The 21,642-nt window shown below is 37.9% G+C and overlaps 1 protein-coding gene across 1 annotated transcript in view; it reads right to left on the reverse strand.

The window, feature by feature from the left end:
* Nucleotides 1-21,642, reverse strand: part of PolA2 (DNA polymerase alpha subunit B) — a 112,650-nt gene that overhangs the window by 19,083 nt on the left and 71,925 nt on the right. The window contains exon 7 of the mRNA XM_083118661.1: nucleotides 21,032-21,263. Within this exon, the coding sequence (XP_082974787.1) occupies nucleotides 21,032-21,263 (232 nt within the window). The remainder of the gene's footprint in view (nucleotides 1-21,031; nucleotides 21,264-21,642) is intronic.

The following is a 21,642-nucleotide window of genomic DNA, read 5'->3' on the forward strand; positions in this document are numbered from 1 at the left end:
AAGGTTGGTAGCTTGTGAAAATTGTGGTCATCATTGGTATCATTTACAATGTTTGGGTTTGTCCGATAAGCATTGGGAATTATACCAGTTAAATGAAAATTATTTCTGTAGAGATTGTGATCCATCTTATGATCCGTTCAGTATTGAAGCTTTTGTGCAATGGAAAAGAAGTCAAGAAAATGTTCAAGAAATTGACATTCGTCCTTCTGTGTTGGCAGAGACGTCAACGGGGCAAAGTAATGTTCCTTTTCAAATGTTTGATCTGCTGGCAGAGTTAAGGAAAATGAGCGAGTCACAACAGATGGAATTTACAAAAATTAGGGAAACTCAAGAGTCTCAACAGCTTGAGTTTACAAAAATGAGGCAAACTCAAGAGTCTCAACAGCTTGAGTTTACAAAAATGAGGCAAACTCAAGAGTCTCATCAGCTTGAGTTTACAAAAATGAGGCAAACTCAAGAATCTCAACAGCTTGAGTTTACAAAAATGAGGCAAACTCAAGAATCTCAACAGCTTGAGTTTACAAAAATGAGGCAAACTCAAGAATCTCAACAGCTTGAGTTTACAAAAGTGAGGCAAACGCAAGAATCTCAACAGCTTGAGTTTACAAAAATGAGGCAAACTCAAGAGTCTCAACAGCTTGAGTTTACAAAAATGAGGCAAACTCAAGAGTCTCATCAGCTTGAGTTTACAAAAATCAGGGAATCTCAACAGGAAATTCAAAATTCACAGCAACTACTCAAGCTTGACTTCCACGAATTGAGTACATCGTTACGAAAGGAATTAGCTGAAGTTGCAGAGTCCTGCAAATTAGCAACACGTTCATTACATCAGGAAATGGAAAGAGAAGTGCAAGGACTAACAGAGAAAATCGAGGAAGTCAGCACTACTTGTACAGAGAATTCTGATAAACTTGCTGGCTTGAATGATCAGATTACCGAATGCCAGAACAATGTTTCAGGGTTGTCTCGGCAAGTTCAAAGACTTGAAGCAGTTGTGAGCAAGGACGAAATAACTAAGCGCGTGGAAGCATGTGAGGAAAATATTACTAAGTTAACATCTAATATTTCGACTAATGTTGAATCAAGTAATCCTGTACAAGTTTACAGTTCTCATGTGAATAGTAACTGTCAGCCTGGTATTCCTGCACGGAACCTAACCTCCCCTAAATCATCTGATTCTTCAGCGTGTGATGTTTCTGATGATGAACACAATCGCATTGCTTCACAAAGACACAAACGTTCTAGAAATAATCGAGTGAGAACTAGTAATACTAACAAGTTATGTCAATCAACCCGTACTTTATATTCTGATGGTTCTGGTCAGGAAAGAAAGAGGCAAGTAAATCAAAGGTCAGCAAATCTGCAGAATCATCGATGTAATTATCCTGACAATTGTGTGTGTTCGCTTACTCAAGAACCTCGATGGTTGGTAAGATTGAATGAACTTACTGTTCTTCCTAATTATTCTGGAGATCCTGAAAAATCAAGCCCACGTAAGTTTATTAAAACTTTAACGTCCTACTTAGACTTACTGCAAGTTCCTGACATGCAAAGGCTTGAATGTATTACTAATTGTTTTCAGGGACCTGCAGAAGGTTGGTATAATACTCATGTCGATTCGTTTACATCGTACAAACAGTTTGTTGACGAATTTCTGAATCACTACACGTCTTATTCGTTAACTCAGGCTCAATTATCTGAACTTAGAAGTCGTAAATATGATCCTAAATCGACGAGTAGTATGGAAGTTTTTGCTATTCGTACGCATTCAGCATATTATAATTTAGTTGATCGTCCGAATGATGCAGAAGTTATTGATATTTTAATCAATCAGTTGCCCACATCTATTGCACAAACAATATTAGCTGCTAGATTAGTTAAAATGGATGATGTAATTGCGTTACTAAAGAGGTTGGATTTAGTGAATTCAAGAGCAAACAAGAGTTTTAATGTTCATGATAATGTATGTGAAAAAAATTTCCGACATGACGGGAATAATTCTAAAGGTTTTACCGACAATAATAGTGCAAGGGCAAAACTGAGAGTTCAGAGTGTTGCTAAAAGTTCATCGTTTGTGAACGATGATGAACCTAATGGAAATCAAGGTTCAAGACGTAACGTAAGACCTAATGATACTGTTCATTTTGTTTCTTCTAGCGATGAAAATAAAAGAATTAAGATTCCACATACAGATGTTCCATTTGTTGCTGAAAACCAACAATCAAACTCCAGCCAGAAGACAATGATATTTAATAGAAATAATAATTTTGGGAAACCTAACCTAACTAACAAACCATATAATCGTTACAGACGTAATGGTGCAGGAACTCAAAATTTCCGGCAAAATAGAAGTCCACAAAGCTCACGATACTTCAATAATAATGGTAGATTTATGAGCAACAGTTTCAATGCCGGAAACGAGCAAGAACAACAGCAATTTACACTGCGTCCTAACTCTCAGTTCTCTAACAATAATTTTCACTCATTCCAACCATGCAGTGTATGTGCCAATTGCGGATATTCGTCTCCTCAGATGTCAACGGGTAACAGTTGCAATGCAACTGCAGTGGGGAATACTCCATTAAATGAAAATGCTCCATCTTTCGATCCAAGAGAAACTTCTTGTAAACAGTTCATTTCTTCTGTCCCTGAAGCAACATTAAACGAACGTCGCGGGTGAACGTGGACCAGTTTGCTCGCACTAACATAATGGAGGGTCCGTCTAAATCATATCATAGTGATAATATAGGCACAACTTGTCAGTATGCTGTATTAAGTAATTCCGTTTTATCTGAAGTTGATCATTGTTATCCACTTTCAATATTTTTTCAATTAGATTGGTACGAAGATGAACCTACTTGGATTTTAAATGATACTGGTATACCTACTCCTATTACTGATCAACCTTTGATCACAGGAACAGTTTGCGGTATTACGATACAGTGTGTCATCGACAGTGGAAGCCAGTGTAATTTAGTCAGTTATGAATTATGGTGCAGTATAAAATCAATTATTCCGAGTGCCAAACTGGATACAGTGGATCAACTTAAGTTATTGCCGTTTGCAGGACATCAGAAGTTTCGTGTTGCTGGTCGGAAGATTATAAGTATTTCAATTAACTCGGAAGTTTTTACTTTGGAGATATTCGTATTGAAGCAACTGCATGCTGAATTAATTCTCGGAATACCATTTTTAAGGCAATACAAAGCTGTACTCGATTTTAGAAGAAACGAAATTAGTTTGATGGCGTCTACTGGTTCCGAATTGGTTCAGCCATTTAACTCTAGCAAAATCACAACTGATAGGGATCGCTGCCAAATGCAAGAAGTTACTATAATCAAAGAAGCAGAAAATTTACTTGTCGTTTCTCTAGATCAGATCACAACGAAGGTGCGGTCGTGTGAATCACTCGACACGGAGCAGCAGTCTCAGCTTGAGAATTTAATAATAGAATATCATAGGTTGTTTTCTGATCGACCCCGATCTGCATTTGTAGAACCTTATCAAATTGAACTAGACACAAAGGAACCAATCAAGGCACCTATATATCCGGTACCGTTCGCCAAAAGAGCAGCGTTAGAAAAGGAACTAGAAAAATGGAAAGCCTGGGGAATAATTAAAGAGATGTCTTCACCTTATTTGAACCCAGTACATATCGTCCCAAAATCTAATGGTGAGTGGCGTCCAGTGGTGGATTTTCGTTGCCTAAACCAACATGTAATTTCACCACTTACCCATGTTGAACCTATAAACGAGCTACTTCAACATTTTAAGGGTGCAAGATATTTTTCTTCGATTGATCTCTCCTGTGGATATTTTCAAATACCACTTACGCCCGACTCATATAAGTACACAGCTTTTTCGTATCGAGGACGACAGCACGTGTTTTGTTACTTGCCATTTGGTATAAAATCAGCTGTTTCTGTTTTTGTTGAGAGAATGAATAAGGTGTTTGGACCAGAGACTCATTCATTTCTGATGATATATGTGGATGACATTTTAATATTTAGCCCAACAATAGAGAAACATTTTGAACATCTTGATTATGTTCTACAGACATTACAGAAGACGAACATGTCCATAAAATTTGCCAAATGCAAATTTTTCCAAACGGAAATTAAGTTTTTGGGTCATGTGGTGTCTGGTTCCGAGATTAAGGTCGATCATGATAAAGACTCAGCTATTCTACAGTTTCCTGTTCCTCAAAACAAAAAGTCACTTCGCAAATTTTTAGGACTGGCAAATTGGAGGAATCGTTTTATACAGGGATTTTCAGATATCGCTAGTCCATTATATCATCTTTTACGCAAGAATGTGCCATTTTATTGGACACCTCAGTGTCAAGAAGCTTTCTTGTTATTAAAAAAATGCTCTAATTTCAGCACCAGCATTGAGTCAACCCGACTTTGAGTTGAGGTTTTGTGTTTCTGTTGATGCAAGCCAGAAAGGATTGGGTTGTGTACTTTGGCAAATTGATAATGATGAAATTCGTGTCATACAATATGGCAGTCGTGCTCTTAGAGGAGCAGAGATTACATATAGTACACACGAATTGGAATGTTTAGCTATATTATTTGCTCTGGAGAAATTTGCTATATATCTTAAAGGAACTGATTTCAACTTATATTCAGATCATAAGTCGTTGTCTTGGCTTAAAACTGCACAATCACTTAATTCTCGTCTTACGAGATGGGCTCTCAAACTGCAGTGTTTTGATTTCACGTTATATCATGTCCCAGGAGTTTCGAATAATATTGCTGATACGTTGAGTAGATTTCCGCCTTGTACTTCTTATTCTGCACTTGATGATAAATTATATATCAATCAAGTAATTGTGGAAGATTCACAAGATGATACTTCTTCAATTTGGTTAAAAGCTCAACGAGCAGATTCATAAATTGTTCAACTTGTATATTGGGCCATTCCTTGTCAAGGAAATTAAGGACAATAATGCAATTCTTTACACAATGAACCAGCAATATTATGACAAGGTGAACTTTTCTAATCTTCGAGTGTTTAACTGTTCGGAAGAAAAGAGGAATCAACTCTTGTCTGAGAATTAAATTTATGAGAGTTGATACTTGAAAAAAAATGAAACCATTCTGTTTATTATTTTGTACAATTGAATGTTGTATTATGTTCTGATTTGTTATTACCTGTTAGGCACAAATCTGTTTATGTGCACGTTGTTGTCGAATGTCAGATAATATTGTGCATTTGTAACTTTGTTTTAGTTATGTTGATAAACATCTGACTGATTTTTAAATGAAAACTCCTCCTTGCTGTTTCGTAGTTTTCATTTTCCCGGAGGAGGGGAATGTTGTGACGGTCCTGTGAATCCGCACAATATAATTATATGTTTATTGAAATTATTAATTTCATATTATACAAATCACTTTATATTAACGTTTAAAAAATGTATAATTATTACTTTGTACAACGTTAATTATGTTTTATGTTATTCATTGCACTCTACGCTGTATAAACGAGATATTTGGAATTCTAACGTTGCTATAGCAACGAGAATCAATAGTCATTATGTGGTAGTGTGTCTGACAAAAATGGAAATATAGGTAATAGTGAACTGCATATTGCTTAGTTATTTCACTAATATATAAACCTATAGAAGTTGTATCTTCACCTTCGCGTTTTATTTCAAATATTTATGAACTAAATATGATCGTGCAAATGATTGACTTGTGAACGTCACAATTTAAATCTACATTTCTGTGTAATGTGATCCATGCCATTGTTCGACCTATCACATTTCTTCATTATATTTCAAATTTCATGAAAATCGATGGATTAAATCAAAAGTTATCAACCTCAGAAAATTAACACAAATCACAATAATTTCATGCTTTTTCGCGTGCTTTGCAAAGAACTAGAAGTTGCAAATCAATAAACTTCGTATTTACCTAGTTTTGCACAATGAATAGAGTTTGCTCTCGCTTTCTTGGTTTCTTTAATTCATTTTCAATTATCAACAGTGTATTTTAAACTCAATTTTTATATTTTGCATGGCAAAAATGCATAAGAATAATTACGAGCAATCTCCCATTGATTATGTTGATTTCAGTGTGGCAAACTACCTCTGTAGGGAAAAAATTGAAGTAGTACAAAAATCCCCTTTTCCCCGCTGTAATTGTGCAAACACGTATAATATTTTTTCTCTTGTTAAAGGTAAGAAATTGAACATATTCAAATCTGTTATAAAGTCACTTTTTATTAGATTTGGAAGGAGTCAATGAAAATATCTTGACAATACAGTCAGAAAATTGTTTTTCCTATTCATGTAAATTCCATAGTTTGTAAATTGTGAATACGGGGAAATAATGTGGGGGTTGGATAAAAAAAAAAGGATGGCGTGATGGAAGGAAAGTGATGCCGGCCAAACAACGCTTGTATTTTCTATTCAAGGAGGCTTTTATCAACATTTTAAAATGCGAAGCAGTGCGCAATGATTAGTCGCACTTTTAGATGAAAGTTGGACATGTGCAACAAGCCAAGAGAACTATGTGTTGTTAGCCAAGTTCGGATACAACACACGTTGTTGGCAAAGGTGCAATCAAGAAGCTTGCGTGGTGTCAGGATTTGGTTTCACGCACTTTCTTTTGGTGGAAGTTTATCATTTCTTCACGATTTAGTGACAATTGACTTTGTGAGGATTACAATTGTAATTCCTATAGGAGAATGCAACATAATATCGGGCATCTGTTTTGCCAAGATTGAGAAGATCGCAATTTCTTTCTCTAAGGAACTTTGCATGTACTGTATGTCATTTGCTATGTGCGCTTCACCTAAAAAAAGAAGAAATTGCACATCTATATTTTATTATTGAGTCTTAATCACTACTTGCATGAGTCATTCAGGGATTGTTAATACTTGTTAACATGAAACTACCTTGTACTGTGATATTGTCTTAAGCACTTGGCCAAGTGATAGGAATATAATTGTTCATAATTTCAAGATCTAATAATACATCTATTGTTATTCATATGGTCATGTTTTATTGTCTAAGCATAAGTTTGGTGACAGTTGTTTTATAACCACTCTCATATTACATGGCTTGCCTTCTTGTTAACATTTGATTGAATGAGTACATACTGCTAAGTTCATATTTGTGATTTGATCTTATAGATCAGGGGTGGCCAACCTTTTTTGGTTTGAGGGCTAATTCACATTTCAAGAATCACTGGCGGTCTGCTTATCTTATTAGACCTAACAACGAGAGCCTAAAAAAGGAAGCAAAGGGCCAATACCATAAAATTGACATTGATTATTTTATGCATGTATTTATTTATTAAATCAATTTTGGCTTCCGTACTGTGGGCCTGGCACCTGTTTTAGGTGATAACTGCCTACTGGCCCAGTATTTTGTGCAAACAATGTTGCATCTAACAATGTAATCAAACTGGCCTTGTCACTAACAACAATGTAGTGTAGGAGAAGAAAGCTTTGGATCACCCATTGTTCAGTCCTTCAATAACGAATTGTTGGGTTACTCCGAAAGGAGAAGGCAAAAGAATATTTACATTTTTTTATGGTTAATTATTTTGTGATTCAACAAAGAAAGAAATTAACTGTTACAACAAAGCTCTTTTCCTGCTACAACAGTTGAAAATACAGAGAGGTAAGTAATAAAATGTTTTGTGACTATGCATAATAAAATCCGTATAATATAACAGAGCACCGCAGGCTACCTCTCGCAGCTTGTCGGTCAACTGGTAGACCGCAGACGACACGTTGGCCACCCCTGTTATAAATGCAAAACCACTTTGCTAACACTTCCACAGCAATTTTTTTTTTGTTTGTTTAAAATTTCAAACCTTGATCCAGCTTTGTGCAGCTGAGGCTGGTGCCCAAGACCATTCAAATAATTGACATTAATGATTGATTGGCCCCCTCATAACATTCTCCAATTATTGCAAGCACACAAGCAAACTCTATGACCACAAGAATAACATTCTCATTGTGGTCATAAATCTTGAATGGGGCTGAACAGAACTGATGTATCAGCATCAATCAATACAAATATGCAAATATTGGGAGTAATTAAATTACAGCATACACATTTTGGCAAAACAAATTCTCTGCCTACAAGGTTTATCGAGTAATTTTAAAATTCCTGCTTTAAGATACTAATAACCCCGTTTTAAGTGTTAAACTGCACTTGCTATTCAAGAGAATGAATGAAAATAATCCATAAATTAGAAACTTCCTGGTTCGCGTCCATTCCATACAATTTTGGGATGTGTCTCCAATAGGTGTCAGAATGGAGTCTTGGAAGTATCTGGCATTCACCTTCACGTTTTTGTCCACCTTGCGTATCATCAACTTACCCTCATATCCGAATCCCATCACAACCATAAAGCCACGAGGGAAACTTTCCCTGCACTGATGAACGAAGTTGCTGCGCCCCTTGCCGTCAATGTCACGGTATGTGATCGCCCGAATGTGACCACCAGCAGTGAGATGTACATATGATTTATACATTGTGACAACTTTCTTCCATTTGGGCAGTTCGTCTTACGTTCGGCAATGTGATGTGGTAGAAGGTGGTGTACACAGGCCTTCCACACACACTTCAACCTGAGGCGCTTGTGAATTGTTTTGTTCCCAGTTTACGGTGCGAGGTGAAATCTGTAGGCCATATCACGTTGAGTCGGGGGATTAACTTGGCACGCCAATCGACGGATCCCCCTTAGCACTACGGGTGACACTTTGCTTGCAGCCCTTCTCCTGGTGGTTTTCATGGGTGAATGTTTCGTAAGGAGAGCCTGTTGTGTGTAACGGGCCACAATAGCTTTAGCAGTAGTCACCCCAAGTGTTAACCCATTCTCCCGACACTGTTTCACAATGCGTACGTATGAAAACTTAGCATGGAAAAGGGCCATTACGTAACCCTCCCAATACCGGTTGATTTTCGGCGGCATTTGATAACATTCACTACCAACACTCACGCACCTACAAGGTCAGACACAACACTGCTCCCGCCAGCAGACCCACAGTTCCAGCGTGATATGCCAGGTGGCAGCACCGAATCGACAATGGTCGGATATAAAGCGAACAACCTCTGTAATATCCACTGTTAATCTTATTAACAAGTGGAGTTTGAAAATGTATATTGTTTCACTTTGAATAACAACAATAAAAGAACATGTTCACAACATGTGACAATTAGGTGTCTAGGAAGAAAAGTCTGAGAATTTTCCAAAAAAATAGATATTCTAATTTTCAAAATTGGTGGATGGGCATCACATGTTCTCAAAGAGTGGTCTTCTGACATGCTTCCATGCAAATCTGGGCTTATGCTATAGTTCGACCACAAGGCAAAAAAACCTTCAGTGAAAAGCGTTCGTGCATCTTCCCTGCCGTTATCGGTACTCAGGGCAGTGTTGCCAGGTTAGACTTGAAAACATTGGGAGATGTTTCCTTGGGATCTGCTACAAAATCTGATGATCCAATAGTAGCGGATGAACGGCGTTTTTGAGGGGGGGAAGGGGGTGGCATAGGCATGCATACTGGGGGGCAAGGGTACATCCGCAGATTTTTCAAGCGAGAGGGAAACAATGTATTTTTATCAGGCAGGTAAACGAGGCATATTACCCCATAATAGTGTTGCCTGCTCTTGGCCTTTTCAAAGCCTTCCAGATGCACTAAACAAACAGGAAGCCATTTAATAACTAAAACTATAGCAAGTGCATAACACCTACGACACAGAGACGAGATAGGTCATGAAAAACCTAGAGTCGCCACAAGTAAAGGGTCACAAAAAAAGCCCCCTGCTGCAATGGCGTGCGTTGTTTACGGTGTAAACGTCACAGATACTTTTCTAACAATGGTGCTAAACCCAGCACCCGGACATGTTTCAAACAAAAGAAAGTATACCGTCCAAGGGACCCAACCAATGTCTTTAATCTCTTCCGCATCTTCCGGTGGTAAAATCTAAGAGGGTGCATGGAAAACATCCTCAAGTTTGCCCTTTCTCAGCACCGACAAGGGGTTTGTGATTTTAGCGAAGAATATTTATAACAGGAAATCGTAGAAAGTTGTGTTCACAAATTAAGCTTTCACAAATTAAGCTAACATGCCACCTTTTGTTATCGGTGATTTTCCACAATCTTTCAAGTCGAATGCTAACAATAAAAAATCAATTTGCCTTCTGTTGGTGTTTGGTGTACAGGTATCGTTAAGGGTGGGCACGCATCCTGCACCATAATGAGAAAATGCATTATGTATGTGAAATGCTGGACCTGTGGCGGAGTGTTTAGCACATCGCACTACGGCCCAGGGGTCCCGGGTTCGAATCCTGACCTGGGCATGGATGTTTGTGAGTGTCCATTCATCAATTTCATCATATCATCACTCATTCCCATCTTTGCAAGTTAGCCAAAAGTGGCACAAAACTCTACGTAAAATAAAACAAATCAATCAATCAACCTATGTGAAATATATTGGTGAATTATACAGCATGTCTTCCTCAATAACTGAAGATAACAACGCTTATGCTAGGGTGCCACCTATCCTCCCCATCTGCTAGAAACGCACACACACACATACATGTATAAAATAATTTGCCCACGCTATGAAGTCAGACCTAGTAACGCATGGACGTTTCACTGTGTTTGTGTCACTTCGTCCATTTCATCAGTTTTTCATTCATCCTTATTGTCGTACTTACACGTACGCAAAAGCGACATAAAATAACCAAAATAGAAATAGATTTTGGGGTGGGATAAAATACAACCATCTAAAAATAGGAATATAGTAATAGTAATAAAATAATTATCATTATGTCCTAGCACAACTGAGTAGATGTTTGGCATAATTTCACAGTTCAAACAGCACTTTCGACGGCTGAGTGGAGTTCACTCTACCTCTCCCCTCCATGTTCAAGTAATATGAGCAGGAATGTATTTTTGAGGAGGCCATTGCAGGTTCCATAGCAATCGTTTATAAAGAAATTCTCCCGAGAAATCAATAGGGTTGTGCTGAAGGCTCCTTCCCCCTGCCCTTTCCCACACCCACCAGCGCGATGAGGTTCTGTGCAGGTTTTTTTGCTTGTGGTTCAACTATAGAAGCTATTTCCTAGACTTTTCCCCACAAGATGTTAACACTGTTCTTACACATTGCTGTTATTTTCTATTCCAAGAAGTATCGGTCAATTCTCAATGCAACTTTGCATGGTTGTAGGAATGTACCACTGCTACATTCATTCACTTTGGTCTATTGTGGTTGACACAGGGCAGGGTGGCCACTCTGAGACCATGATAAAATTCAAGTATAATTCCTGGTTTTGGCGAGCTTTCCAAAAATCCAAGGATGTCTTTTGTATTTCAACTTTATGTATTACCGTCTCTCACCACCCATACACATACAAATATATTAACAATATAAAGCAGGGTGGCTACAAACAAGCAGAAATGAAATTCCCTGACTTTTCCAGGTTTTCCAGGACAAAATTTACATTTTTCCCTGACAATTACAAACTAAACTACATCGATGTTTTTGCAAATGGAAATAATAAACTCATACAGATCCACGTATGGTTTTGCTAAGTACCAATATTATATATGTTGATATTTCCACTGAGGTTTGGAACCCTCTGCTTGCAAAAACTATGAGTGAGGACTCATTTTTCAATGCATAAAGCTACTTCTCTCTTCTCTGTAAAGCAAACAACTTAACTCTTGCATATAAGTGAAACAAATGAATCGAACAAAAGAAAGTGTCATATTTCCTTACATCGTCAATGGGATTTCTGCTTCAGTACAGTATATCCAAGTGAAGTGCTGTGAAACTGACAACATGCAGTTATACCATTAATGCTGACGAAAAGGGTATGTAAGTATTAGAAATTTAACGCAAGGAATTTATAGCATTGCATTGTATAGGTACCTGATTTAGCTAACCACAAATTAAAACAGGAACACTCTAATAATAAAAGCTTCTGAAAGTTCATATACGAGGGGCATCCTGAAAAAGCTCCAATGGTGCCCATACGCAACACTAGTGGTCGGAGAGCGACACACGCACATACAGGCAGGAATAAGTGGCATGTAGCTGTAATCTGGTACAGTTGCAATGTAGCCGGTTTAGGACGGTTCTAGGTTAAAGATTGCAGCTCTCATAAAGTCTCTCACCGACTGCGATGTAGCCTACATTGCACGCTCAGAATTTGACACAGAGCAATCGTGTGAGTTGTGCAGACCGGACGTCGTGCGTGATAGTATGGTCAGACGATGGTGCAGACAATTCACGGAAGGCCAATCGAATGTGCACAACCCCATAGAGCTGAGTACACACGGGCCCTTTGCATCACTTCAGGTGAGAGATCTTAGACCACTCCCTGTACAGCGCTGGCCCTGAATGTACCTACTTTCATCTCTTTGTTTAACTGAAGAGGTTTCTGGCAAGGTTGCATTGCGGTAGAGATAGTTCCTGTCTTTGCTGTCAGACACATATACCATGGGCATACAAAATTTAGTGCCATGCTGCGACACATGCCAGAACAATGGTGGTGATTATGCCGAAAATTTTTCCCAAAATTCACATTTTCACTTTAGCGCATTTTCTGGCAAATATCTGAAATTATACCTTCATGGTGTTTTTAAACTACTGTTTCAAATTGTAAGTCACATGGCTTATGCCTCTTTGCGAGAGTTTGATATCTTGAAAGTTATTTTCCATACCCCTTTATTAATTTTAAGGTAAGGATTTTAGATAATGGAATTTTGGTGTGGAGTTAGGGCCCCACACTTTCTTGATCACGGCTGAAGGTGGGTGTAATGTGATCAGCACCACACTCCTGGCTACCTTTATCCCTCAAAGTTTCCTCAAGGTACCAGCTTCATATGATGCTGGGTGGGCGCCGGAGCAGTTTGAATAGGTGGAAAACATCCCGGTTCTCCCCCGCAGAGGATCGACCCCGGGTCTCTCACATAGTAGTCAGATGCCCTAACGACTGAGCTCCATTATTACTCACTCGACAAATGCCGATAGTGCGCACTTAGCTTGGTAATTCAAAACATATCTCGTGCGACAAATTCGAAGATGTGGCTCCCGTGTGACTGTAGATACACACTCGATCTCCTGTTAGAACCCTGCCACTTTGCTCTGAGATGCAAATGGTTTTGATAGAAGTTGAAAAAATCGTGGGAAATAAATGATTATGATTTAATGTGGCTGTCGGAATTATTCCACGTACGTATAACTCTATAGTTTACTCTTGAGTAAAATGTTGGAAAACTTGCATGTTCTATGTACACAAACATGGCCTAGAAAAGACAAGGGTGTTGGATTTCATGGAATTTTTCATTGTTTTAGGACATTTCTTTTAAAAAAAATCGCTAAAAATGCCTATAATTCGCATAATTTCGATATTTCGAATGGGCGAAAAATGTGTCCAGACATCACTGCACATTCCTAAACATAATTTCGCAGCAATTACTATTTTTCACGGTTTTGGAGTTTGCAAAAAGTCAATGTACCTACTAATTGGAAATTACTTTCTGGCCACCCCTCGTATAAATCAGTATATGTAAAGTGAAAATTTAGCAGGGCTAGCAGAGAAAAGTCAATTCTTGAAGGAAGTGATTTGCTGTTATGATTGAATGATTCGAGTAAATATGATATTAAAATATTTACGTATTTATTATTAGTATTTTATTTCATAATATTGGACATTAACTTCACTCAGTGAGAGATTTAAGACCATCTCTCACGAGATTAAACAGACAGGATAGAGAGTGGCGTTAATTTCATTGCAATACTAGTGTTGCAGTAAATTTGAGGTTGGGAGCATGCACTTGCCATTTTTTAAAACGTTCACCAATGCAGTTTATGTTTCACTTTTTCGTGATAGTATTCAATTATGTATATCCCGTTTGGTTGGATTCTTCTTGATATCTAAGAATAGTGCAATGTCATTGTAAACGTATGTTAACTTGTGCGAAACCAGTAATACGTCAGGATGATAAAAGAAAGCCTTCGCAAGCACTGCTACATTCAATAAGGTGAAGTGAGCCAGAAGAGTAATAAAATTCCAGCAGCATATTTTCAGTCTAAAGCTCTTCTTGTTTATGCATGCGATTTTTGTTGGATGTTTCAGTCCATTCAATTTCTGTTGCATGCTGTAGTGAGATACTTTGTCGGGTGGCGATATTCGACAAAAATCGTATGTATCAATGGAACCTATTTGTTTCCATGTTCCTTCAGTTTGCCCAACAAAATGCCTTACTACGATGTCCGACAACTATCGGACGGCGCCACCCGCTCTTATCCCCTCCATCTGTTGACAAGTCCCCTTACTACTCCCATACGGACAAGAAAAAAAATGATAATTCAATGCATTTTCCATGTAATATTTAGAAGCTTAACATTTACTCCCCCGATGATACCAACCATATGCAACATATCCATGCCACATTTCCGAACAGAGTTTCTTTCACATTTTGGCTCATTATTCAACTTGTATAGCACCAAAGAACATGAAACATGTTTCATTCTTTTGAGAAATGTTCATTCTTTGAAAAGAATACTAAGGTTTGCGCCTTCTTCCCAAAATAGCAGGAGAAGAGGATGTAAACTACAGATGTTTATGTTGTTTTTTCATTGAAATTCGGTGGTCATGCCCCCAATCCCCCCACCCCTTTCTTCGGTTCGGCGTTCTGAATTGTACATCGTTGCATTCTCTGATGTTTTAGCTGAAAACCAAAACTTATCCGAAGTAGATTGCTCCCATAGTACCCGAGTTATAACAATTTTCCTCCAAACATGCAAATTACCTATTTTTCGTAAAAAAAGAAAAATCACATTTTGGCATATTATTCAACTTGTATGGCACCAATGAACATGAAACATGTTTCATTCTCTTGAGAAATGTCCATTCTTTGAAAAGAATACTAAAGTTCGTGCCTTCTTCCCAAATAGCGGGAGAAGAGGGGGTAAACTCCAGATTTTTATGTTTTTTTTCATTGAAATTCGGTAGTCGCTCCCCCCAAACCCCTTTCCTCGGTTCGGCGTTCTGAATTGTACACCGTTGCATGCTCTGATGTTTTAGCTGCAAAACAAAACTTATCCGAAGTAGATTGATCCCTTAGTGCCAGAGTTATAACAATTTTCCTCCAAAAATGCAAATAGTAATTTTTCGTAAAAAAAAAAATCACACTTTGGCTTATTATTCAACTTGTATGGCACCCAAGAACATAAGACATGTGTTACGGACCGCCCTGGATCGTACTTGGTTTGATGGGTCTATTGAGCCTCGGCTTCACGCTCAGTATCTCTTCGGGGCTTGAGTCTCCTCGGCTCAAGGTTCGGGTTAATCCGGCTGCTTCAGTCTTCGATGTAAGGTCCCTCGTAATTCTGGGTCAAAGGTTCTCAATCTGCTTATAGATCTTGACCAAGATTCTATAAGCAATCAACAATCCTTCTTCCCACTAGGTTCTGTCGATATCCAGTTAAGTATCCAACTTCCTTTTCTGTTTTCAGCCTCTGACCAGAGAACCGAAAATTAATCCGTGACCACAGAATAAGAAAAGGTGTTCCCTGACCAGGGTCACAAACGTTGACTACCAACAGTCTATCGACCGATCCCGAATTCCGGTATATCTTAAGACAATCACAGCCCTCTCAATTATATCTCCTGACCAAGAGCAAAGAACCGAGAGAACATAAGCCTTCTGACCAGAAGAGCTAAGTAATTGTCCTAAGGTAATCCAGAATAAACTAATTCCTAATAGCGACGTGGAAGTAAGCGCAGAAGTACGAGTGTGGAAAGAAAAGACGGTAATACGAGTTCCGTATTTATCTGGAGTTCGAATACAAAGGCTCTGGGCCGCCGAGCTTCGCTGCTTATATAGCATTTCTCGGTGCCGTGAAGGATTTACCAACTTTTATCTTAACATCAATTTTACATTACAATAAAATACATATTAATAAAATATCAATGAGGAACATAATTAGCTACATGTAAAAATTACTATTTTTACCCTTTAGTGAATAATAAGTATGCAATATAATTTTAATTGTTACACTCAGCATTTAATTTGACCAGGGAGTATGGCTTCTTCCAACTCCCCTCTCTCCCTGCAACGGCCACGCGAAAAGACAACAAAGAAAAAGAAAGAAAATTTACAACGTCAAAATGTTAAGCAATTTTTTTTTAAATACAGGTTTTGTCTTGCGTAGGCATAACTTTCGTTTACCTTAACGTAACTAAATTCTGATCACACCGTCTTGCAGTAAAAGAATCAGGGATTAATATGATATTAATTAAATTATTGTCCGCCAAGGGACACGACAGATATAGCGTGGGGAAGACAGCCTAATCTTTCGTCTTTTCCCCCGGTTTCAACGTTTACATAAAGTTGAGTCTGCCTGGCTTTTACACAATAGCGATTGCTTTCTCGCATTGTTGTCACCAATAATGAAATTCCAGCTCAGCTTGCTGGCAGAAAGAAACAACTCTTTGAACTTATATTTAACATCATGATGTATAGTCTATATACGAGGTGTGTTCCACTTTTCTTGGTAATTAACCATTAACACACAAAAATTTTAAGTACCAAACAAAGAAAAATATTAAGTTTATATATATATTTGTAACGTGGAACTGCTACACGTTACACATGTTTCATTCTCTTGAGAAGTGTCCATTCTTTGACAAGAATACTAAAGTTCGCACCTTCTTCCCAAATAGCGGGAGAAGAGGGGGTAAACTCCAGATTTTTGTTTTTTCTCATTGAAATTCGGTAGTCGCTCCCCCCAAACCCCTTTCCTCGGTTCGGCGTTCTGAATTGTACACCGTTGCATGCTCTGATGTTTTAGCTGCAAAACAAAACTTATCCGAAGTAGATTGATCCCTTAGTGCCCGAGTTATAACAATTTTCCTCCAAAAATGCAAACAGTTATTTTTCGTAAAAAAAAAAAAAATAATCACATTTTGGCTTATTATTCAACTTGTATGGCACCCAAGAACATAAAACATGTTTCATTCTCTTGAGAAGTGTCCATTCTTTGAAAAGAATACTAAAGTTTGCGCCTTCTCCCCAAAATAGCAGAAGAGGGGGCAAACTCCTGATTTTTTTTCCATTGAAATTCGGAGGACGTGCCCCCCAAGCCCCCTTCCTCGGTCCGGTGTTGTAAATTGTACACCGTTGCATGCACTGATGTTTTAGCTGCAAAACAAAAGTTATCCGAAGTAGATTGCTCCCATAGTGCCCGAGTTATAACAATTTTTGTCAAAAGAGTGTTCGAAGTCAATGATGAAATTCCCTGACATTTCCCTGACTTTTTTTGACACCTCAAATTCCCTGACTTTTCCCGGTTTTCCAGGTCTGTCGCCACCCTGATAAAGGGTCTGTGTGATTCCAATGTATCCAAAAATTCAAATTCAATTCAATTAAACGGTATATATATAATATTTAATTTAAGGTGCAGTTTACATTTGCCATTGCACATACTCACTCGAAATACATCTACAAACACAAGCCACAAATGTTACGGGATATATTAATCTACAAAATATTGTTTATTGTATAAGAATTTCAAACTCAAATTGACCGAATCATCTTCAAGATATCTTGCAATAATCCTACGTCTGTCAAATAGTGTCCTTTGTAGAACAATCTAACAAACCAAATAGTTTGAGAGAATTGTGTTTTATATTCCATGCAGCTTTCTTTTATTTTCCATTCTCGATAAAAATTAAAGCTAAACTGAAAAATTTGTGTCTGAGCATTAATAAATATGTATAAATTCAATGGAATTTGGATTGGTAAAAGTTGCAATTTTTCACATCCACGGAGAAAAATTCATGCATAATTCCCAGAATTCCCAGTAAATAGCCACCCTGCAGGGGCATGCAAATCACCAATTTCTATGTTAAATTTTGATTTTCTTCTTCCATTAACTTTCATTATTGGGAGAAGAGGTACAATGTATAAATTAGACCTCATTTCGGGAAAAAAAATATCTCTACGACAATTCATTTTCGAGCTTTGGTTTTTTTTTTCCCTTTTGGTACATCGTAGGAAGTTTGAAAAGAAAAGTGCATGCTTGAAAAGTACCAATGGGCTATACATGTGCAAGAGGCTCCATCCGCTAAAGGTTAAGTTTGCAGCAACTTTTTGCATATATGGACCTAAACGTGCACACAGAATATAAAGTTCAAATCACAAACCCTGAGACCTTCTGTAAAAAAAACCACCTGCATGCAGAAAGCACTGCAAACTCGTAGAAGTAAAATAATCCACACGAAAATCCAGCGTTGTTACAGGATTCATTACGTAAGGCAAAACAATGGCCAATTTGTAGTATGGGATACGCTGCCGCAAATGACGTCTCACTTTAAATCAAATGCTCTTTCTTTTGTACTTATTGCTTCACCTTTATGGTTAACTCTTTGCACCAGTAATCATTTCCCATAAATTTGGCTTCTTTCTTGCATGTGAATTGAATATATTTTACTTGCATTTTTTTTAGACAAAATGATATAACATGGTAATGTATATTTCTAAGGATGATATAGATAGGAGTGTATTTGAAATTTGTTTGTAGATTTTATGTAAATTGTATCTTACGTAAATAAAATATATAATGGGCATAAACAGCCATATGCATTGCTGTAAGTCCAATAAATATATTGATGATGATGATCAAAACTAGACAAAAAAAGTTCGTAAATTTATTGCAGTTGGAAACTTTGACAAGCATCCTAATAACGATTTTTTGTTCCGCCAAATATAGTGCACTTCGTAAAATAACTTGGCGACATGGCAAGGCAAGGTAAGTGTGAACATTTTGTAGTAATATGCATTGTAACTTTCAATGAGCTTAGAGATTTGTGTACATAATGATATTTTATAACATTGGTTATTTTCTAAAAATAATCATGTGAACAGCAAGGAAGTAGTGCAACTTAGTAATGTTGCCTGACTTATTCTTAGAAAAATAACATGCCGAGTTCTGTGCATGCGGGAAGGTCTCAGTGTTCTCCGAGCTTGTTTTCAAAACACCAGCAAGGACAGCCTTTGAAAAGGGGTGAGAAACAGATTCTACTCAATATTTATGTAACGTTCTGTCAGTGGTATCCTGAGAAACCAGTAAATGAAGTGGTTAAGTTGGTATCCCAGTGCAGTGGTGTGTCAGTGTCTGCAGTTTTAAGGGTTATGAAAGAGAGAATGACCGGGAGAGTAACAATGTATGCGGCTGCATATTCGTCTGATGTTTTGAGAGCGGGTTCTCACATCCAGCGGCTCTTATATAAAATGGTGCGGCGAACTCTGAGTGTAACAGCAGATGGTTGTGGGCATGAATCAGCTGACGTGGAGTGATACATCGAATCGGTGAGACCGTTTGTTTACAGAAGGTCTCAGGGTTGGTGATTTACACTTTAGTTCCGCTGCAATACTGCCGATTTTCTCACGTATGTGATATGAACAGCTCGACGGTTGAGGCAAGACTGGCACGGAAGATTCTGAGCACCGGTCTCGTGCGGATTAATACATAAAACCTGCTGCAAACTTAACCTGTCGCAGTTTATTTAGTAGGTCACGTGGCCTATGCCTATTTGTGAGATTGATACATTGAAAACTATTTTTGCTTATTTTCCATTATTTCTTCTGCAAAAAAGACTGATGTTATGGCTCCCATGGAGCAGTAGTTGTGAATGATCTGTCAAAATCGTGCCACTTCGCTCGGTGATGGAAAATGCAAGGCGAAAAATCACGGGAAACATCCATTTATAGATGGCTTCATGTAGCTGTCGGAATTATTCTATGAATAACACACACACACCCCTTAGTTTTCTTTTATATAAAATTTCGGAAAATATGTATGTTGTACATACATTGTCTCAAATATGCAGATACGCATCACTGCCACAAGCACAGGGTAACTTAAGGTGAATCCCGTCACTGGAAATTATCTCTCCCTAAACAAAACCAAACAAACTGAAGGAAATGTTTTCATCTGCCAGTGAAGTTTGCAACTTGTAGTACCTGTTGAACGTAGAAGCTACCAAGAAGTATTGTATTTGGGGCTGCCAAAAACTACAGATAATACTCATGTTAAATGTAAGAACACGGGGAAAACTGTTTTAAAAAAAGACTGTGTATTTGTTGGTGTTAAACTGTAAGACATGCAATGTTTTAAAGACCATTTGTGCATAACATGGTATTTAGTTGCAGTAGAAGAGATTATAAGATTTACTGCCATCTTTGTCGTTGGTACAGTGTATCCAACTGATGGAACAGAAAAATGTTTCACTTTCGCCCTGAAAGAGGCTTCTAAATTAATTTGTCTCCTACAAAGAAATAGTCAACTTCGTTCAATGAGGAAGGCATGAAGGCATTTAGGGAATGTAGGGAACAACGATATGCCCCAGAAGTGTTCGGTGTTCCTTTATTCGTATTTCCCAAGAGGTATTCAGAGTGGCCAGGATAAAATGGTATTGCAGTTACTACAATTATGTTTGTGTGGTTTTTGCCTCAATGTGAGAAAGGTTGAGTTTGAATTTGTCAAGTCACCTGCGTGCTCTCATCATTATCATCAACATGTTGAGAGTCTGAAAACATCAGTGATGGAATATATAATACTGTTTGTGGGTTCTGTAATGTGAAGTACTAAAACGACGACCCTGTTTCTATAAAATTGGTTGATTGGGTTATCACAGAAAATGTGTGATTGTGCAAGGGAGAATAAGGTTTATTTGTGGAAGATGTGCAAGCAAAAGATAAGGCCCTACACTCTAAACATAAAGTGTTTGTATTGGAAATTAAAGACTGATAATGCATATTTCAATGTTAGGTAACTGATCTGTTTCACCCTCAGATGTGGCCCCGATTCACCCAAACTGGAAATCATAGTCAAAATATCGCTTCAATACCATATTCACGATAATTTTAAGTTTGAATGAAATTAGAAGAAATATGTACATTGTTTGATTTTTTGACCCAATTCACCCTAAGTTACCCTACAAAAGATTTTGAAAATGCAAGATAGGAAAAACAGACATGAAACTCACCCTTCAAGAGCTTGCATAATCCCATCCACCACCTTCTCAAAAAAAGTCTCAAAAGTCTCTGCAAGGCTTCCATTCTCGACATGGGGATGGTTGGCATCAACAAACGGTCCAATGAATATGGCGACATGAGGCTCAGCCTTTCGAATATACTTGAGCAAGTCTTCAAGTGGCTCGTAGGTCATTGTGTCGGAAGGTGTGTACGGACCTGCTGCAACGACCACCTGAAGTGGACCTGAAATTTAGTATCGCATTAATTTTATGTTTTACAGAATATACTGAAGAGGATATTAGTATTATAAAGCCACATTTAGCAGACTGTTTTAAATAAACTTTTATGGGCAATAGAGTTTGGACCAACAGTTTAAAGTGTGATCTGAAGCACTGTATTACGTTCAGTGGGAATCAAACTTGAGATCCCTGGATTACAAAGTTAGAGAACATTCAGGATATATTGTGACTCATGAATGGAGCGTGTGTTATCCTGAAGTGTAATCCGAAGCCATATGTGCATACACCAGGTATTGAACCCGGGACCCCTTGATTACAAGGCGACAATGCCACCACTGCGCCATTGGGGAGGCCTAGGAGAAATAATGAGTTATATGTACAAG

This window comes from Lepisma saccharinum, chromosome 3 (genome assembly GCF_977018435.1).
Source record: "Lepisma saccharinum chromosome 3, izLepSacc3.1, whole genome shotgun sequence".
Lineage (NCBI taxonomy): Eukaryota > Metazoa > Arthropoda > Insecta > Zygentoma > Lepismatidae > Lepisma > Lepisma saccharinum.